This window comes from Barbatula barbatula, assembly GCF_947034865.1.
Source record: "Barbatula barbatula genome assembly, chromosome: 4".
Classification (NCBI taxonomy): Eukaryota; Metazoa; Chordata; class Actinopteri; order Cypriniformes; family Nemacheilidae; genus Barbatula; species Barbatula barbatula.
The window spans coordinates 7815149-7834500 of NC_136768.1; the positions used below are offsets into that span (position 1 = coordinate 7815149).

Here is a 19352-nt window from a genome sequence, read left to right on the forward strand (position 1 = left end):
AAGACATTTCTGCACTTTTAGTTTTTTAGGAATGAAACAATTGTATTCAATGTTAGATATCTATATCACAATAAAGGTGATCATCAGACCATTGTCTTTTTATCAGCTTTCTGAATGGTGTAGCCTGTTATGGCTGCGTTGCCGTTGTCCTTTGGTGGGCTCCAGTCCAATGCGACATTATTCCCCCAGACCTCCTCTATTTTCACGGCCTGTGGTGGTCCTGGAAGATCTGGGGAAGAGATACCACAGGAATATTTAACCTAAAAAGGCCAAATAGAAAAACATTCTTGTCCAACATTAAAGAGTCATTTAAAATTTTAAATGAATCATTATTAGAAACATGTTATCAAAAGGTAAATACATGTCGACAATCCCAGACATCAGCAGTCGCATTCACATCGAAATGAATTAGAAGTCAACGATATTGAAGAAGAACTTTTAATATATCAACTAACCGACTATCTGGATGTCCAGCGTGGCCGTGTCAACATGTTTCTCCACCTGTACGGTCAGTTCGTATTTGCCAGAATGCTTGCGCTCTGCCTTGCGGATGAACATGATGCTGTCGCAGTCTGAGTTGCGAATGTTGATGCTCTGGTCAATAGGCTCACCCTCCTTCATCCAGTTGACCTTTGGCCTTGGTTTTCCCTAGAAATAGAAAAACTTTTGGTCTTCTGTGAACAACCGGGGAAGAATTTCAAAAAGTTTAAGAATTTGTTTTTTTGGCCTACCACAAAAGGCACAACGAGGTTGACAACTTCACCAACTTTCTTAACGTGTGTCTGCTTCAGGTGTCGAGGTATGCGAATCTTAGGAGGCTCTGCGCACCCAAAAAGAGCATTTGTAACCAAAACTAATTTTCTCTTCTGTCATTGGTTAGTCAAACAGATTTTCCCGTGTTTAAATCACACCATTGGTTGACATAATGTTGCTATTTCGGACTGGGTTGGGATGCCCAAACAAAAACAACAATGTCTAGTGGCACACTATTATTGTTAAGAAAAGTATGACTATTTTAAGATTTATCATGTATGATAAAATGTATGACAGTGGGACCTCACCAATGACCTCTTTCACCAGAATAGAGTGTTGGGTGGTGCGGGGTGTACTGGCCCCAGCAGCATTTATGGCTTTTACACGCACTTGGATCTTGGCCTCCACTGGCAGACCGGTTATAGTGTACCTCAGTTTTTCTGTCAGCTCTTCATTAGCTAATATCCATTTGTCAGCTGTAAAATTAACCACATGAAAGCACATGATCACGTTGTAATGGCTCTATAAACATATATAGATACCTTATATCATAGCATAGTGTTTCTCATAAGTCTTACTTCCTTCAATGCAGTATTCAACTTTGTAGCCATCAAGACCTGCAGCACCAATAGTGTCTGGAGGCCTCCACTTCATGGTCACTGTATTGTCTGTGACATCATCCACCACTAGCATTGTGGGTTCACTGGTCACAGCTAGTGAGAATTTTGAAATTAGAAAAAGTTTTAGCAAATATCCTTTGCGTTCTTTTATCACAACCATGTAAGAATATACAGTGGGGAATAAAAATGATAAAATGATAAAAATGATTCGGTTTAGATTCAGTTCATTCATTTTCCAACTACAATTTATAGTATCGTTATAACAAATCAAGTAAAAACATTGAAATGGAAGGTAGACATGTTTTCCCGTCATTTTCAGTTTTTTAAATTGTGTTTATTGAACGTTTGCAATATTGAAATGATAAAACTCCCTCATCATTAATATATCACATATATCAAACACACAATTTCCCACATTTTTAAATAAAAAAATGTATACGAGAAAATGAAAATTGGAGAAACAGGTCCAAATAACAGAAAACACGCTTCTTAAATAAGACCTTAAATACTGCAAAGAAAATCATATTCACTTTTATAACAGTAATATTTTTTATATATTTTTTATGTGATAACCTCGACTTGAAATTCAACAGACACTGGACTGAAAGGACCACACTACATATAGAAATGATGATTTGAAATGGTCTCTTATTTTTTTTCTGCGGCTGTATATATGTTTCTAACATTTAGCTTGTTGTGGACTGCATGCTATTTTTGTTTCCAATCCTTGTTATATACATTAATTATATTTATTGACATTATTATAATTGACATGATTTATATGTTTAAATTATTGAACAATACATATTTGAAACTGGCTTAAACATTACCATTATTGCATCGGCTGCCATAAATAACATAATTTTTTTATGATTCTGGTACATTTCGAAGTATTACTTAAAGTTATGTGCATGAATGGAAAGAGTTTTATTTCTAATAAATGCATGTATTCACACAAACCGACAGAGAGGCACCTAATTTCATAACACTCCCTATGATCCCTATGATTTGGCAGCTGTTATAAACCCAGACTCAGTATCTTCTAAATCTTAAGACTGTCCTGTGGAGGTCACAGTCCAAATGTTTTGGATTCTGGTGCAAGCCCATTACAAGCTGTTACTTAGCAACCTGACAGGGAATGGACAGGCTGTGTATTTTTATTGCGCTTTCTGGGATATGCTTAAATTGTATCACCTCGTGATATGTTACATAATAGAGTCACCATTATGACATAATAGATTCCTGTACTCGAGCTGCTCATAAACTCACCCAGGGGAATGAAAGGTTTGGAAGGTTCACTGGGTTTGGAGACACCAATGGCGTTCACCGCGAAGATCCGCACCTCGTATGGCACACCCTCGATCATCTTTTTGGGCTCGAAGGTTGTTTCTTTGCAAAGGTCAAAGTTCAGCCTCATCCACCGGGAGCTTTGTTTCTTCTTTCGCTCAATGAAATAACCTGAGAAATAATAAAATTGATGTCAACAACCTCTGAATATTGATTCAATGGAATATTATTTTGAATTTTGCGGGCCTAAATGTTGTTGAATTATAACCAAAATAAAAAATGTACAATCTGTGTAACAATGAATCGATACGCGTTATAATGTATAAACTGTAGTTACAATTGTTCATGAGACATTATAAGGTGCATTACAAGGCATAATTAATACTGAACAAATAACGAATCTTATCATTGAAAAACTGATCAATAATCCAAACTACTTTCATAATGCATTTTACATATGTGCTTTAAGTAAAGCGTTACATTTTCTTTTTATACAAAAATAAACCAGTGCTATTAACTTGCAATATAAGATTTAATACAATTGATTTACCAAGGATGGGGGAACCACCATCATTGTGTGGGGGGTCCCATGTCATAGTGCACCAGTCTCCACCCACATCAGAAACCAATGGGGCCTCAGGGGGATCTGGGATGTCTATATCAAAAAATCAAATGATGATTTCATTTACGGCTCTAAATGCCACACAAGCAGATCGAGAAATTGTCTTACCCACAACTTTGACTTTAATGCTGGCTGTGTCCTCTCCGGCCTCATTCTGAAGGACGATCTTGTAGTTTCCAGTGTCTTCTCTTTCAGTGATATCAATTGTGAGGCAGGTGTTGTCTGCGAATGTCTCTGCACGAACTCTGTTACCTGTATCGAGGATGACCTAAAACAGCACATAAGCCTAGCTTAGCTGCCGTCTATTGTAAAAAGCTGCCCACATACTGGGACAGTCTGATCTTTTTCTCTATCGCTTTTCTACTCTTCGTCTCCACTCACCCTTTCTCCTTTCATCCAAACTACTCTGGGTGCTGGTTCTCCACTGATGGGGATCTCCAAGCGGAGCTTGTTTCCAGCTACTATGGTCACAGTGTTGTCCTGTACATTCAATGCCTCCAAATGCACCCTGGGAGGATCTGCAGAACGAATCAGAAAGTCATTTACTCAATACTCAGCATAGTGCTAATATGCATTATTGAATATTAATTACAGTATATTGAGATTTTGAATAAATCTATTATTTTTATTTTAAGCTAGGCTGTAGTGAAAAGCGGATTGTTGCTGGTACCAATGATATGCACTTTGGCAGACAGTGTCTGTGAGTATCCCTCAGGAACAAAGGTGTAGTCACCAGAATCATGAATAGATGAACTATCGACACCAAGGCTGTGATACCTGCAAAGGTTGAATAAAAAAAGTAATTTGATCAGTGTATTTGTGTATGTATATAATGAAATAATATTATATGCAATATAGTGAGATGTGCGGACGGGCGTAATTGTAAAGTCCATTATTAGATGAACAGGTGGGATGTTTTAGCGGTACACTGGCTCAGTTTACATACTTGGCTTTGTGCATAATGTTGATGTGGTCATTAGGCTGGATCAGCTGACCGTTCCTGTACCAGCGGCCCGGAACATTCCCAGGGTAGATCTCACAGTTCAAATTAAGAGGCTGACCCAACAACACGGTCATGTCTTGTAGATCATGCAAAATCTTTAGAGGCTTCACTGTTTCAACAAATAGCAAAAAGCAACAAAAACAAGGAAAAAAGAGGAAAGGAAATAATATTAAGAAACTAGAATAAAAGTTTGATTAGAAAAGTATATGACTATAGCTCTTTTTCTCCCCCTTCGCTACATGAACAAATATTTTCATACAGTCAACTTGGACGTGGGCCTGAGTGGTGCCCCCAGTGGCCATCAGAGAGTATGTGCCAGTGTCATCCCTGGAAGCATCATCGATGATCAGCCAGTGCTTTGTTCCCTCAGATTTTACACGGTAGCGTGATCGTACCCCTGTGGGGACCTCCACCCCATTTTTCATCCTGCATCAGACAGGCATAAAAATGTGAACGCTTCAGTATCTTGCTTTGTAAAAAAAGCCACAACCTCTAACATTCATGAAAATACCATTTTATTTTCGCCCCTTCCTCTGAGACCTCACACTCCAGTTCAATTCTCTCGTTCACTGTGGTTTTCACAGGCTCCAATTCCTTCAATATGTTCACCGGCAATTCTGCAGGAGGACCAGAAGGAGACCAGAGTTACATCTAAAGGGATTTATCCTTCATTTTTCTTACTTTGTATAATGTACCCATAGTAAATGTTTTCATGGCACGTACATGCTTTTTAAAATATGTGTGTCCTCCTCCTATCACCAGACTAGCATCGTGATTCTTTAGTGACATAACTAAAGCTTATTTGCCATTAAAAAGGGTTTGTCAATCTAACTGTGTTTTTGCAGAGATTGGCTGTATACCTTTCACAAAAAGCTCAGAAGTGCATTTCTCATCCCCTGCCACGACTGAATATGCGGCGTCGTCGTTCATCTGACAGTTATTAATAACCATTATCCTCTGGGTGCCTTTGTGCTCAAAGATATACCTGCGCAATGAATTTATTATTGAATTAAGATACCAGAGACTGTTTAACATAACATTCCTTACTAACAAGCAAAGTACTGATATAAAGCGTACTGACAAAACTGAAAGCCAGCTGTGAAAAAAAATCTTTAGGTTTAGTTTTTTTTTTACCATTTTCTTACCACATCAAATATCAGCCTGCATAAATCTGCTTTGCATCACAAACACAAAAAGTTTATCTCAAACATCTTTGTAGATTTTTCATAAATATAGACTCACAGTCCTAGCGTTTGACACACTTACTTCCTGTTACTTTATGGTGAACAGAAGAACCACAACAGAGCCGGAACACAGGATGGAGATGGTGGAGGTGGAAGTTATGGTACCATTGCATAACAGACAGAAAGAATACACAGACATCATGCCTAGATCAAACAGGAACTGGAAGAGCTATTAGTGTTTGAACTGGGAGAGAGAGAGAGGGGGAGAGAGACTCTTCTGATAAACGGGGAATTGTGGAATATGCATTATTGAGGATAAGCAACCAGAAAACTGCAACCACCCAAATGGCTTTAATTTGGTTGCTCTGAACAATTGATGTTTAAAAAGCTGCCTTAGTTTCGACTAAACTCAAAATTATTTCTATAATATTATGTATTTATTAATTTAAATTCATTCAAAATATGTTAAAAAAAACTTTACGTGCAGAGTGCTTTGTATTGTGTTTTAACAACTGACTAATTATACATTTGTTCACCGTGTAAGACAAATACAGAATATTCAGAGAAGCAGCTGTTGCTATTAAAGTCCTGTGAGGGTGGTAGTGCTTTTTCCTCTAGAGATAGACCTGTTGTTATTTACTCGTTGAACACTACACAACTTCAAATGTAGCTCAAGAGCTTTGCATTTGCCTTCAGACGAGTAACTTTCTTTAAAAAATTTCCGGAAAGAAATTCAAAGAACCGTTACGCGTTGGCCGGACATGAAATAATGAGGATTCACTTGTGTCTTTCATGTGCAAAAAAATTTGTTTGCCGTAAACAAACTTTTGCCAACAAACGAAGAACAGATAAAGTGTGTGCATGTGTGAGAATGCACATCTAAAAAAAATCACATAGGAATAGAGTGACATACTTTGGCGTAGGGCGGATCTCCTGGCCATTCTTGTACCATTTTAACTCCACAGTCGGGTCGGCAAGGTCCACCACTAACCGGATCTTTCCACCTTTGTCCGCCTGATATGCAGGTTCTAATCTCTTGGCAAATGCTACAAAGTTAATGCAGATATTTTGTAAGACAAAATATGGAAGAATGGATGTCATAAGCTGCACAATTCTTTTGGAAATTGCTTTTGTAAATAATGACAATAATAGTGAATGAAAGACCGAGGCATTATGTGACGATGACTTTAAGTAAGCACCTTCACTCTTTTTCTCCTCCTTCTTGGTTTTCTTGAGCCGTTTCAGCAGGCCTCTGAGATCAGTGATGCCGTACTCAAACGCAATCTTCTCATATTGATCTGGTCGGGCGTTTTTCAAAATCTCCCACACGTCAACCTCCGGAGTTTCCTCTAGCTTGACTTCCCTGATGCCACAAAGCAGTGACATAGCATGAGGTCAGAGGTCATCGGTGAAGTTTACTCAACATGTAATGAGGAACCAGTCTCCTATGTGTTTGCAGGCTTACATATGGCGATGGAGACCTTAAGTCACCATTAGTTTAATTGATCTTTTTGGCGTTCCTCAGGACATGTCACACAAAGAGATGGGCGGAATCTGTATCTGTATGTCACTGGTGAGATGTTACAGGATTTTTTACAGGGTGAAAGGGATCGACTGTTTATGGAATAATGGATTGTTGGAGACAAAAAGACTTGTTATAATGAGGGCCGTCAATCGATAACAAATACTGAACAAATCAGATAAAATGTGTGGATTTATTAAACTATCACTATTCATTGCACAAATATATAATAAAAAAATTACATTATTGTGAAAGACAAAAGCATCGAGTAGACATATATACAGAATTTGTTTTATTGATCTTAATATAAAATATTTGTAATATTTATTATTTTTAGCATGCAATATTGAATGCATTAAATTGACAGCCTTATTATAACTGCATAGTTGTTATTAATATAAAAGCTTTATATCTTAATGCGCTCTTGAAATTTAGTGAGAAGCTTCATCATTTTACATTTCACTTCCAGTATGACTGAAAATGGTTTTGTCGAGGGGAGGAGGTGTGCGGTGACATTATATAAAGGTTATCAAGGAAATCAGGGTTTATGATTAACATCACTAAATGCTAAGGACGAATGTGATGTAGTGTTCTATTAGAAAAACAGGAAGGGAAAACTATAACCATTCACTCTGGTGCTAAGTGTTCACATCTCTTTGCAGGAGTCCTATCTAAACACATGGTAAAAAAGTTGTTTCTATTGTATTAGGGTTGTTATTATTACAGGTCACGGACAGGGTTTATTAGGAGAGAATAGAATTGTTAACACACATTGGTTAAAAATGATCAGGGTGTGAGACTGTTAAATTAGTTCATCAATAATCATCAGCTTTTGTCAACCAGCCCCGTTTTTACACAGACATTTCCCAAAATGTCCGGAAGTACATTATTATTTTCATATTTTAATGTGTGTTTGTAGTTTTGTCTTTCAGTCAAGTATTAAGGACACATTGCCAGTTGCAGTTTGTTTCATTGAGTATAAAAAAAGTAGCCATAACACTATTTACAGCTTCATGTCGAAGTGATCCAACAACATCTCGTGAATGATCGGACAATAATTCCCTTTTCGATGAGACTTAAAAGGGTCATTTCCATCATTTCTGAGCATTGCTGATCCTTTATGAACGCTGTTTAAATAAAGTGTTACCGTACTACTATAGGCCAACACTCTTGATCGTACAGTACAGCTCCTATACAGGTCATGCTTGGGAAGCTAAAGGATTAAAATACTCACCGCTCGACAAGGTCTAATGCTTTAACTACCTACGGTACTAACCTGTTGTTTCTGAATGTGTGGGGAAGAGAAAAAGACAAGCCAAAATGATTTTCGAACCGCTTTCTCTTATGCAGGGCTTCGCCTGTGCAGTATTTACCTGACAGGCAAATGTGATAGCAAAACCCAAGACAAAAAGATGTTCCCAGAGGCAAAACCAAAAATGAAGGTGGTGTCGGCAACAAAATGCGTTTGATGGAATTGATGTATTTTTAATTACTCTGTGAAAGGAGAAGTTCACTTACTAAATGAAAATTCTGTCATCATTTACACGACCTCTTGTCATTTCGAACCTGTATGACTTCCTTTCTTCTGCAGAACCCAAAAGAAGATATTTTGAACATTCTTCAAAACATGTTCTTTTCTGTTCTGCGGATAAGAAAATGATGACAGAATAAATCTTTTGAAGGTGAACTACTGCTTTATTGATAATCTGGCATATGTAATGTAATTGCATTAGTGTTTTATAATGGGTTGTTCTGAATACATTCTTGGTCTCGATATTTGACATGTACTGTACATACTGTATATGTACTGTATAGACATAATGTATACACTGATGACGTGACACGATTTCTCAATGTTGGTGGAGTGGTATCAAGACTTGTGTGTGATGTCACAATGGGTATGAAGAAATCGTTTATGTAAAGAGTGTGAAAATATACTGTTGGATTTGAACAAGAGCGCAAATACCCCTGCCAAAAAAGACAAAATGCAAAAAAAAGAAGAAGAAGAAGAAGAATGATAGCCCTCAGGGCCAGACTGGAGTTCTCACCTATGTTTGAGAAGCCCACTAAAGTCAAGCTCGCCTGCATCCTCTTGGCCTTCACTGCTGTTGTTAACAAGAGGAGATTAATGGAATGAAATCAGAAAGTTTTACAAACACAAAAATCAAACAATGCTAGAACAACGCAAGAGCCTGCAATCCGTGCATTAGCTGTGGTTTAATGCATGATTGAGGTGTACACAAAATAACTTTCGCTTTGCGGCCAAGAGCACATGAGCACTGGCATTGGGCGAACTGATTTGTGCACAAGCTACCAAGAATGATCTTAATGGTCTCATGACTGATTCTCCCAATGCTGCTGTGCAGGTGTTTTGGAAGAGCAGTATGAGCTTGGATAGGTTGCGTTGATTTCTGACACATTGTCTGGGTTTCCAGTGCAAGCGTTGGCCTTTGAACAATCCAACACATTGGTTTGGCTTAGTTTGGCTTAGTTTGATTGGGTTGTTGTTTGGTTGAAGGACTGATTTTGCTGGTAATCATCTTTCGCTAAAGGAATTACTGAGAACTTTCTGGTAATCCTGCCCTTTATCAAACCATGTCTATATGCTGGTTTGTTTAGGATTACTGGAAAAGTCCTGTTAAATTGAAAAAACATTCAGAGAGTAGATTATATGACATTATCAACATTTAACCTAGCAGTGAATGCTTTACGATTTGCTTATTTAATACTAAATAAAATGCATGTGATTTTTTTAAACACTAGTGGTGGTTCTCAATTCATATTTGCTATGGTAACTTATATTGCTTCGTAATTTTAGACAAAATGCTTAATCTTAACAAAGACCATTTGTTTAGTTGATTTTCTTGTTAAAAACGTTTTCGCTGCAGAAGATGGTCCCACCAGATGGTCTTTACCTTCTTTTGAATGCTGAGCGGATATCAATGTTCTGAGACTCTGGGATTTCTAAAAAAAGAAATATGAAAAAATATGTAGGAAACCACAATAGATATTATAGAAATGTTCAAATAGAGAACACACCTTTGACCTCCAGGTCAAAAGAGCAGCTATCAAATTTGTCTTTGTAGTTGACCTCGCATCGGTAATTTCCTGCGTAATTCTCCTTTGCCTTGATGATGTGCATCTCAAACGTGTGTACCTATGGAAAAGAATAGAATGGACCATTTTGCAAGATCTTAACAACACTCCAAAAGCACTTCCTGTTTCAGTTGTTTAGTTTAGTTTTATTTCACATATATAATTAGGTCTTAAAGATGTTCGTTTGACATTTTGATTCAGTTGTAAATATTCCGTTGGTTGTAAAACAGGAAGTGCTTCTGGCCAAGTGTTGTTTACCTCTTGCAAAATGGTCTGATGGTTATGAAAGCGTTAAAAGTGTTTCGTAGGACGTCACCTTTGTTATGCGATCAAAAGATTCTTTTAGCTGTAGATGCTTCCCAGTCTTGCTAGCCAGATCCATCCATTTGCCCTTGAACCATTTGACGGTTGGCTTACGAAGCAAATCTTTCGCCTCCACCTTAGCAATGAAGGAAATATCTCCACCTATTTAAACATATAAAACATTTGTTTGGAGCTACATACCATATGTGAAATAGGAATTCTTAAACAGTTCAGAAACTGTTTCATCAAACATACAACACATACTAAATGTGTATGAATTCAATACTTGTAAACTTTGGAATTAGCTGCATACTGACCTACAGTGATGGAGCCACCCTGCGGCTTTTCAATCAACAAAGTTGAGAGGGGCGGGCTGTCAACCTGCTTGTCCATATCCTCAGGGTGCTGTCCATCCCCCAGAGACCACACTGGCCAATCAGGAGAAACATAACTTTAAATACCTTTTACATTCTTGGCAACTTTATAGCAACTTTCATCGACAAAATATGCAATCGTTCTATAATACTTAACAAATCATTAATAAAAACAGGTATTGAAGTTTACAAGATTCTGATCAGATCTGATAAGCATAAAGTTTGATACAAACATCTTAATGAAAGTTTTTATAAAGTGTTACCAAGTATTTTATTGTCATCCCTTTTTCACGCACCCAGTTGTTCAGACTTATACACATGCAGCCAGACATACTCTTTAACAGAAGTACTCCACATACACACAAAGACATCACTGTCACACACTGATGCCACAAAGCATTTAGCAACATGGAAAGCATCGACATTTAACAACATTGACCTTAAAAAGGGAAAAAATAAATTTTAGTTAACATGTGTACAATATACAATGTAAACCCCGTTTCTGTAGGAACTAGTTTTAATTGCTCATTGAGTTTTCACCGATGTTTTAGTCAATGGTCAATGATTAGTTAAAATTCCTAGTCTATTAATACACATACAAACTGTGCCATTTATTTTCCCATGGAGTACGAAACAGCAGATCATTTCCAAAACCACACCGTTCCCAAGGATTCGCAATTATGGTGTTTCGCTTCTAGCCAAATGAACCCTCATGTGCAAATATTGTCAAGTTACATTTGGCTTTCCACTGTGAGAAAACAGGCACCAAAACGTTTAGGTCTTCGCGATATGCATCCTCGCCGCAGCCTGTGTTTCCACTGTTTTCTGATGACCGGTTAAAGCTTCGAAGGGGGTTAATGAATTACCTGAGTCTTTTCTCCCCCTGGTTGACTTAGGGTCGCTATCATCTAAACAGAGACAAAAATACATTTACAGCATATTATATGTAATATTACTGTAAATTCCATTAAGTTAAACACACTTTAACACACAATGACACGTTAACACAAGGGGTAAGCAGTGACAGATTGTTAATGCTGTAATCTAGAATTCTGACACCTTTCATATTGTACCTAATTGTCTTTTGAGGAAATAAAGAGCTGCCTCCCAAAACTCTGAAAAAATCAATTGAATTTTGTTGTGGCTAAAGTAAAATTAATAAACAGGGTCTTCAGTGTCGTCACACTTTGCTTAGGTTTGGTAGAAATATTCAAGCAAAATAGTATTTTGTAAGCTAACTTCTTGTGTTGCTTTTTGGGAAGCTTTTTAAACAATTTTGATGGAGTTTCCATCTGTACTTTGCTCTAAATGGCCACTTTTTTTTGTAAGTAATACATTTAAAAAACATTTTTTATTAAATAAAATGCTAGTTTTGTGATGAAACATTCTAATATGTTTGACACAGTTAAATGTTCATCTGCAACACTAATTTTAGAAATTGCATGCACTGTTAAATAAAATTTATATAAAAACATTTTCCTTTATTTTTTACGGACATTTCCGTTCATGTTATATTGTGCCTTATTTTTACGGATTTCTTTTTGAGTGTGTGTTCTCAGATCAAACCGCTTTTAAAGGGGTCAAATGGCGCGAATACGTGTTTTTCTGTGTCTTTGGTGTGTTATAGGTTGCCCATGCATGGTTTAGACACACGTAAATTTGCAAAAAACACTGTCGGAACAAAATATGCATTCTATCTAAAAGCGAAAGCTCACCCTGATCTGCCTGAAACGCCTCGTGTTGCCCCACAAAAATATATAGCGGTATGATTTGACTAAGTGTCATGATTCCGCTATCATGTCATGTTTATTCTTGATCTTACAGCGGAGTCATGGCATAGCCTTAGGTTTTGTGTGAGAAAGCACATGGCTTTGTTTTGATTCTGACTTGCCATGTGCTTTCTCGTGTCTCGTCAGTGTTTCCCGCCCTTCTGTCTCGTTAACCTTCCCTGAGTGTTTCACTACCCACACCTGCCCATTGTTATCTCCTTTGTTAGTTTTCCTATAAGATGCCCTCATGTCTATTGTCTTGTGCTCGTTCGTTGTACTTGTCTCCTGCCATGTTCCCCGGTCATGGTCATGTTCTTGGTCTTTGTATGTAGATACCCTAGGTCGTTAATTGTTATTCCTAGTTGTTTATGTTTGCCCCCCTTGTGGGAAGTATTTGGTTTCAATTTTGTATCTTAGTTTTGTTGGTGTTTTCCCCCATCGAGGGTGTTTTTGTTCTTGTTTATTAAAGTCTGTGTGTTAACCCCTTCACCAACGCTGCCTGCAATTGGGTTCTTCATCCACAATCATGACACTAAGACCGCCCGAATGTATCCGCAAGTAAGCTGGGCGTACCTGTCAGTATAATTGCTTTGGAACCTGAGGTTCCAAATATGGTAAGAGGTGTTATATTTATGTCACACACTTGCAGTACTCGACCAATCACTAGGCACTGGTTAACTGGCCAATCATAGCACACCACGCTTTTCAGAGAGGCGGTGCAATGAAAAATACAGCGTTCTAAACCTTAAATCATGAATACACATTGCATGACATCTAAAACAAACGAAAATATTCTTTTTGACTGCGTCATATAACCCTTTTAAGAGAAACATTTCCCTAGAATGACCCTAAACTTTTAAACTGTATTGTATGTGTTGAACATTAAATGTACTGTAAATGCTCCTCTTTCAATCTACTGTCAATAACCTCATTGCTCCTGAACTTTTGCTCATTGCAATAATTGAATTCACACATAATCTAAAAATAAACATGTCTTTGAATAGGCAGTCATACAGGGTTTACTCTTTAAATACCATCAGGCATTAAATAGTAAAAGACTCTTACTAGGAAGGTCAATAGAAAGTTTCTTGGGTATGTTGCCATCCTCTGTGAAAGAAAACAAAATATGATTCATCAGTGTGGGTTTTTCCGAGGGTAGGACCGTTTGGCGATGTGTGACGAACTTTTGTTTTCAGATAAAGTCCTACACTGTTTGCCATTGATAAGTGTGACAGACAATATAAACATGTTTTAAACATAACAGATATGTGACAACAAAAATAGTTAAAACACATATACATATTTTATATTATATACAGGTATTAAGCATATGAGTACAAACATGGTTTATGTGTATACATTTATCTATACACATACGATGTCTTCAGCATCTTTTCCCTTATATGGGTATAATTTTGTATTATAGAGATATAAAGGGTTTGAATGCTTGTAGGAATCAGGCTGCATGTTTATGTACAACAATGATTAAACACACGTTACCTTGTGGTAGCCTCAGTAAAAAAAAAATCTATATTTCGAAAAGCCTTTTCTAAAACCCTTTGTAATTCATTCTGTGCTATGTTCCTGATTTAGATTTTTTTCTGTGGCATCAAAATTAGTGAAAGAACGATATGTTGATGAGGACATCATGGTTACCAACCTGCTGGAGGTGGAGGTGATGGGGTTCTGGTGGTGACATCATCATCTTTATCTGAAATAAAGGTGTGATTGACACTTACACCCTCCTATCACTGAGCTCCATTTCCAGCTTAAATCAACACAACATGCGCAATTCATTAAAGACTACATTTTATTGGAGCACTACCCCGATTGTGAAAAAAAATGGAAACCATGGTGGGGTTCAGTGCAATGTGGGTGTTTTTGAAGTGAAACTATGTCAGGCGTGATATGAAGTCTATGTGGCATTAAGTGTCTCTTTATGTCAATGTGTGTATGGTATGTAAAGAGATAGTTCACAAAAATATTTACAGCACTTTCCATTATGTTGTTCCAGAAAGTATATCATATTTACCCATGTTCATCATTCACTTTCATTGTGTGGAACAAAATGCAACAAAAGTGAATGGGGGCCGAGACAAAAATTGCTTTCCTTTGTGTTCCGTGGAAAGTCATACAGATATGAAACAACAGAGCAAGTTATGAAAACAAATTGTTTTGGTGAACTATTTCTGGATGTGGTTGTGAGATAAGCAAGTCTGTGTGTTTTGCAAGACAGAAGCACTATGTTTATTGCACCACATGCTTATCTTATTGCCTGCCAGGTCAGGAAGGAACACACGTGGATGGAAGGAAGCATGACTTTTTTGCTGGTGAAACTCAAGAGCATTATTTTGCGCATGGTGAATATACCCGCATCTCGCACCATACCGAACACTTACATACAACTTTCAACGTCATCCTTTTATGCACTTGTAGAGGTAACTTGTCAGCATCCATATCATTAATTTAAGGTCCCACTCAGTATCAATTCGAGCGTTATGGACACATAAGCAAACACACAACATCTTGAGCTAGACTTTCCTCCCTTGTTTGGACATTGTCAATAAATATAAGTGATGTGCCACTGCCGTTACCATGAATAGGAAGGGAATGTAACGCTCAATATGGCAGCTCTAGTAAAGGAAGTCCCGCCCTCCAGTAAAAAGAAGCAATTGTCAATAGATAAAGACCAATGATTCTCGGGGGCGGGGCTCTACACAGAGCCAACATGTGCACATGTGCAGTGGGTAAAACATCTTTAATAAAATGTGTTTTTTTAGTGCATTTTAAACTTAAGAATGAAAAGTTATGGTATATTAGATGTGAGGTGTAATTGTTGGTCAGATATATGCTATTACATTTTTGCCAGCCGTGTTTTTGCCAGCCATTTCAGAAATGTATGTCTTCCCCATTCAAGAAGACTGCTATGACTGAAATAGCTGCCGTTGTAAACATGGCCACCAAGTGCCCCGACTTCCGTAAGGACTTTGACTTGATCTGGACTTTACTTCACACAACACACACTACATGCTCACGTGTATTTGCACGGTCACTATCAGTATGAAGTGATTGATTAGTAAATGGATGGATGTTGCTGAATTTAGGTGATCATGAGCCAGATCTTATGCAACTTGAGGAGTAAAACATCTTTTAACAGTGTAGCTTTGAACCAATCCAGCTACAGTTTCATTGCTGATTCCCCAACACTCATAACTTGATATTGACCTTCGCAATACTCACCATTCAGTTGAGGTGTGCTGGTCTTCTCCTTTACCCCACTCACCTCGACAGGATTGTTAGCCACTATTGGCTGTGATTCCTTCTGGCCATTCTGTACAGGCGGTACTATTAGCTGCGGGTCAGTGACCTCTCCCACTATTGTCTCTATTTCAGTCACCTCAATTACTATTGGATGTGGCTGAGGGACCTCAGTAGGTATCGGCACTGTTGCCTCGGAAACCACTGGTTCTGTGATAGTGACTATAGCCTCTGTGTCTTTGGATGCCGCTGTAGCAAACACAGTCAGGCTAGAACAGTAAGACTTCACGAAGCCATCTAGAAATTCCAAACACTCATATAGATGTATAGTGACTAGATTTGCCATATGATTGCATTACAGAAATAAGTGAGGTGTAGATATAACCATTTTCGCATTTACAGACACAGAATAAATAAAGAGACTTATTTTCTCTTGAATTATTTTCACAAATTTCAAATAGAAATATTGTTTCTTTGTGCATTTATTTGAAGAAAATGAATACTGGAGAAACAGGTCAAAATGAAATGAAATGAAAACAAGTTCAATATTCACTTGTGTAGTTGTCAAGCAATTTGCACATGTTAGGAAACGTTCAAAAGTACTTTTTTATGTGATAACCTCGATTTTTTCACAGCTTTCATGTGTCTTGTCCTTCCTAAAATTTTATTTTGTTGAAATTCAACAGACTATGGATAGAATTACCACAATCTAGAAATGGTGATTAAATTGCCATTTGGAAAAGTCTCTTAATTTTTCTCAGTTTTTAAGGCAAGTGTATGGTAATATTATCAGGTATGTTTTATACTTTTGGACACCAAAGCAGATTTTGTCACTATAAATTCCCAAAGAAGCAAAGTATGAAAGATTCAGAAAGCAGTCTTTGTTTTCATGTCTAGATTTACTGTAAATATCACTACTGTAAAAATGTTTCTGTGAAAAATACTAGTTTAGTTTTGTAGTTAAAATGCACTAAATCCAATTATGTCTGGCTAATATGTATATGTAATATGTGGTTACACTTTGCTTCTTCGCAATATACTGTACCTTCACATCAAACCTCTTCATATACAGATGTGTATTTACTCAAAAAGTCTTGCCTCCACAAAACAGATCAGGCATTAGTACGGGCTCAGGTGTGGGTTAGGAAGTGGGCAAGCAACGTGTTTGTTGGTTCGTGTGCTTGTATGCTTTGCGTGCTTGCATGCTGAACCTTGCACAATATATAAGTATATGCATGTGTCTGTCCGCATGTGCAATACTTGTGTGACTGTGTGCATTGATGTATGTACAGTGTATTTACCTGTCACATTGAGGACAAAGTGATCATTTTGGTGGAACAAACTAAATACAGTGCACTCTCACACATGTGAGGTAAGATTGCTGTGGGTGAACACCAGGAAGCAAAGGGTAGAAGACCTACCTGTTCGGATCATTTCAACAGAGTTCTCGATTGGGGCGTCAGCAGGGGCTGAATTGTCTATGTGTGTGACAGACATAGCGGAAAAATGCAAATGCCTCTTTCAAAGCTCGAAGCAGCACAAACAGACGTGTACATTTGCTGAATGACAGAGGACCATACACTCACAGACACATACAGTATACAACGTTTCATTTATATACAATGATATAAATGTCATCACATTACACATTCACACAAACATACAGAATGGACCTCATTTATGAAACCATGCATTTCTGTGTGCTTTAATTGATCGTAAATTAAATAAAACGTCTGGGTGTGTTTCATAAATGAGGTTCTACGTAAATATAGAGGGAAAAAATTGAGACTCTCAAAAAAATGATAGTGATTATTATTGTGGTGATAAAATGGCTTCGGGGAGGGTGTATATGTTGTATGTCATCATCCCAAATATTTTCAAAACCAAAAGTTCTTACTTTGACTGATCACACCACTGTGTGTTACTGTAATGTAATAAATATAAATAAATATTACAATTCAATAAGCTCTACTGTAACTTTCGTGGACATTCATCACCCATTCGCTCAGAAAGACCTGGCAAAGATTTTACACCACTCACCTTCAGGTTGGCCGTCATCTGTCAGGGAAAGAATGAAAACATATCGTGAGTCTACTTCGTTGCTAAGTGTTTAAAGTGAAGCTTTAAACTTTCCTGCTACAGAATTCGCTTTACAGTGGCCTCAAAAATTATTTGGACACATAAACTACATAGAAAAAATGCTTTGGCCTTTAATCAGCTTGTCTCAAGTCATGATTGTTTTGTGGAGGTATAAAATAATTTCCTTACATGGAAATGTATGTGTTATCCACATAAAACGTCCTCAAAATGATATTTTCTTTGAAATGTTTTGCTTGATAAGTGTTGATCAGATATGTTGTTGTTTAATAGCTTTATCAATACAAATTTACTATTATTAAAGAATCCAAGGGTAATTTAAGTGTCACATGTATAAAGAGTGTTCGACTATAAAGCATTCTGTTTCAAAACCGAGTCAGAACTGTGTTAGTTGATATGCATACAGTAAATATAGACACATACAGCAAGCGTAACAGTTTTAAGGGGCACATGTTGACTCAACATTACAGTAAACTCAGCATAGAACCATGAAAGTGTTCTTAGAGAGCCTAATATGATTAGAAGACTTGAGACCTAAAGTAATCAATGAGTTCATACATCTGGTATGATAGCTCTAAAACAAACCCTCTGTTTTATTTATAGATTACAAACATTGACACGTGACGGGCACCTGACTCTTTTCAGAGGACAGAGCTTTATTTCTTTCATGTGATCTTGAGTCAGTGCAAACGATATCAATGCTGAATTCAAACGTTTATGAAAATCCCACCTTTAAAAATACAGACAAAACGTGTATTTCATTATTAAATGTCATGTATGTAGTTAAGTCATGGGATTTTGGGAGTTATTCAATGTTGAAAGAAATACAGTGGGGTTTGTATTACAGATGAGCTACTATTATCTCAGCAAAATCTTTGTACTATGACAAAAACAATTCTGAACATGTTGACCCATCCTCTATTGACCCAACTAACAGCTCTGCATCAAACTCACATCGCCGTGCCAGGCTGGTCAGATGTTTAAACAAACAGTGTACAGTAACATGCACTTTTTGGGGAAGCGAACTTACAAATGGCTTGGCTTACAGAGATATTTATGTCTGAGTATTACGTTGAAATAGGAAAATTTGTTTCTTTTCAACGTACAAACACACACTTTAAAGGGATAGTTCGGCCAAAAAATTTAATTCTGTCATCATCATGTACACATTTATTCATTTCTTTCTTCTGCTAAACACAACGAAAGATAGCAGGAAGAACAGGAAAGAAAACTATTATGGTAGTCAATATACCCCCAGAACTGTTTCGTTCCCATATTCTTCAGAATTTCTTATTTTGTGTTCAACAGAAAAAAGAAATGTATACAGATTTGGAACAACGTAATGGTAAGTAAATGATGACAGAATTTTCCTTTTGGGTTAAACTATCCCTTTAAATACGAACTATGAAAGAACAACCTCTGGATTATTGCACGATATAAATGTCAACTGCTTTGTCTCTGTCA

At 37.2% G+C, this 19352-nt stretch overlaps 1 protein-coding gene across 2 annotated transcripts in view; it reads right to left on the reverse strand.

The window, feature by feature from the left end:
* mybpc1 (myosin binding protein C1) overlaps positions 1–19352 on the reverse strand; it is a 28713-nt gene that overhangs the window by 4821 nt on the left and 4540 nt on the right. For both annotated transcript variants that reach the window (XM_079454211.1, XM_079454212.1), the window contains exons 2-22: positions 10708–10818; positions 10404–10552; positions 10031–10148; positions 9907–9955; positions 9040–9096; positions 6669–6832; positions 6383–6515; positions 5146–5270; positions 4797–4902; positions 4545–4711; positions 4229–4394; positions 3953–4059; positions 3664–3800; positions 3391–3550; positions 3211–3315; positions 2643–2831; positions 1332–1466; positions 1062–1229; positions 732–820; positions 456–648; positions 90–229 (exon numbers count right to left, since the gene is read on the reverse strand). In XM_079454211.1, the coding sequence (XP_079310337.1) occupies positions 90–229; positions 456–648; positions 732–820; positions 1062–1229; positions 1332–1466; positions 2643–2831; positions 3211–3315; positions 3391–3550; positions 3664–3800; positions 3953–4059; positions 4229–4394; positions 4545–4711; positions 4797–4902; positions 5146–5270; positions 6383–6515; positions 6669–6832; positions 9040–9096; positions 9907–9955; positions 10031–10148; positions 10404–10552; positions 10708–10783 (2733 nt within the window). In that variant the 5' untranslated portion in view covers positions 10784–10818. The remainder of the gene's footprint in view (positions 1–89; positions 230–455; positions 649–731; positions 821–1061; positions 1230–1331; positions 1467–2642; positions 2832–3210; positions 3316–3390; positions 3551–3663; positions 3801–3952; positions 4060–4228; positions 4395–4544; positions 4712–4796; positions 4903–5145; positions 5271–6382; positions 6516–6668; positions 6833–9039; positions 9097–9906; positions 9956–10030; positions 10149–10403; positions 10553–10707; positions 10819–19352) is intronic.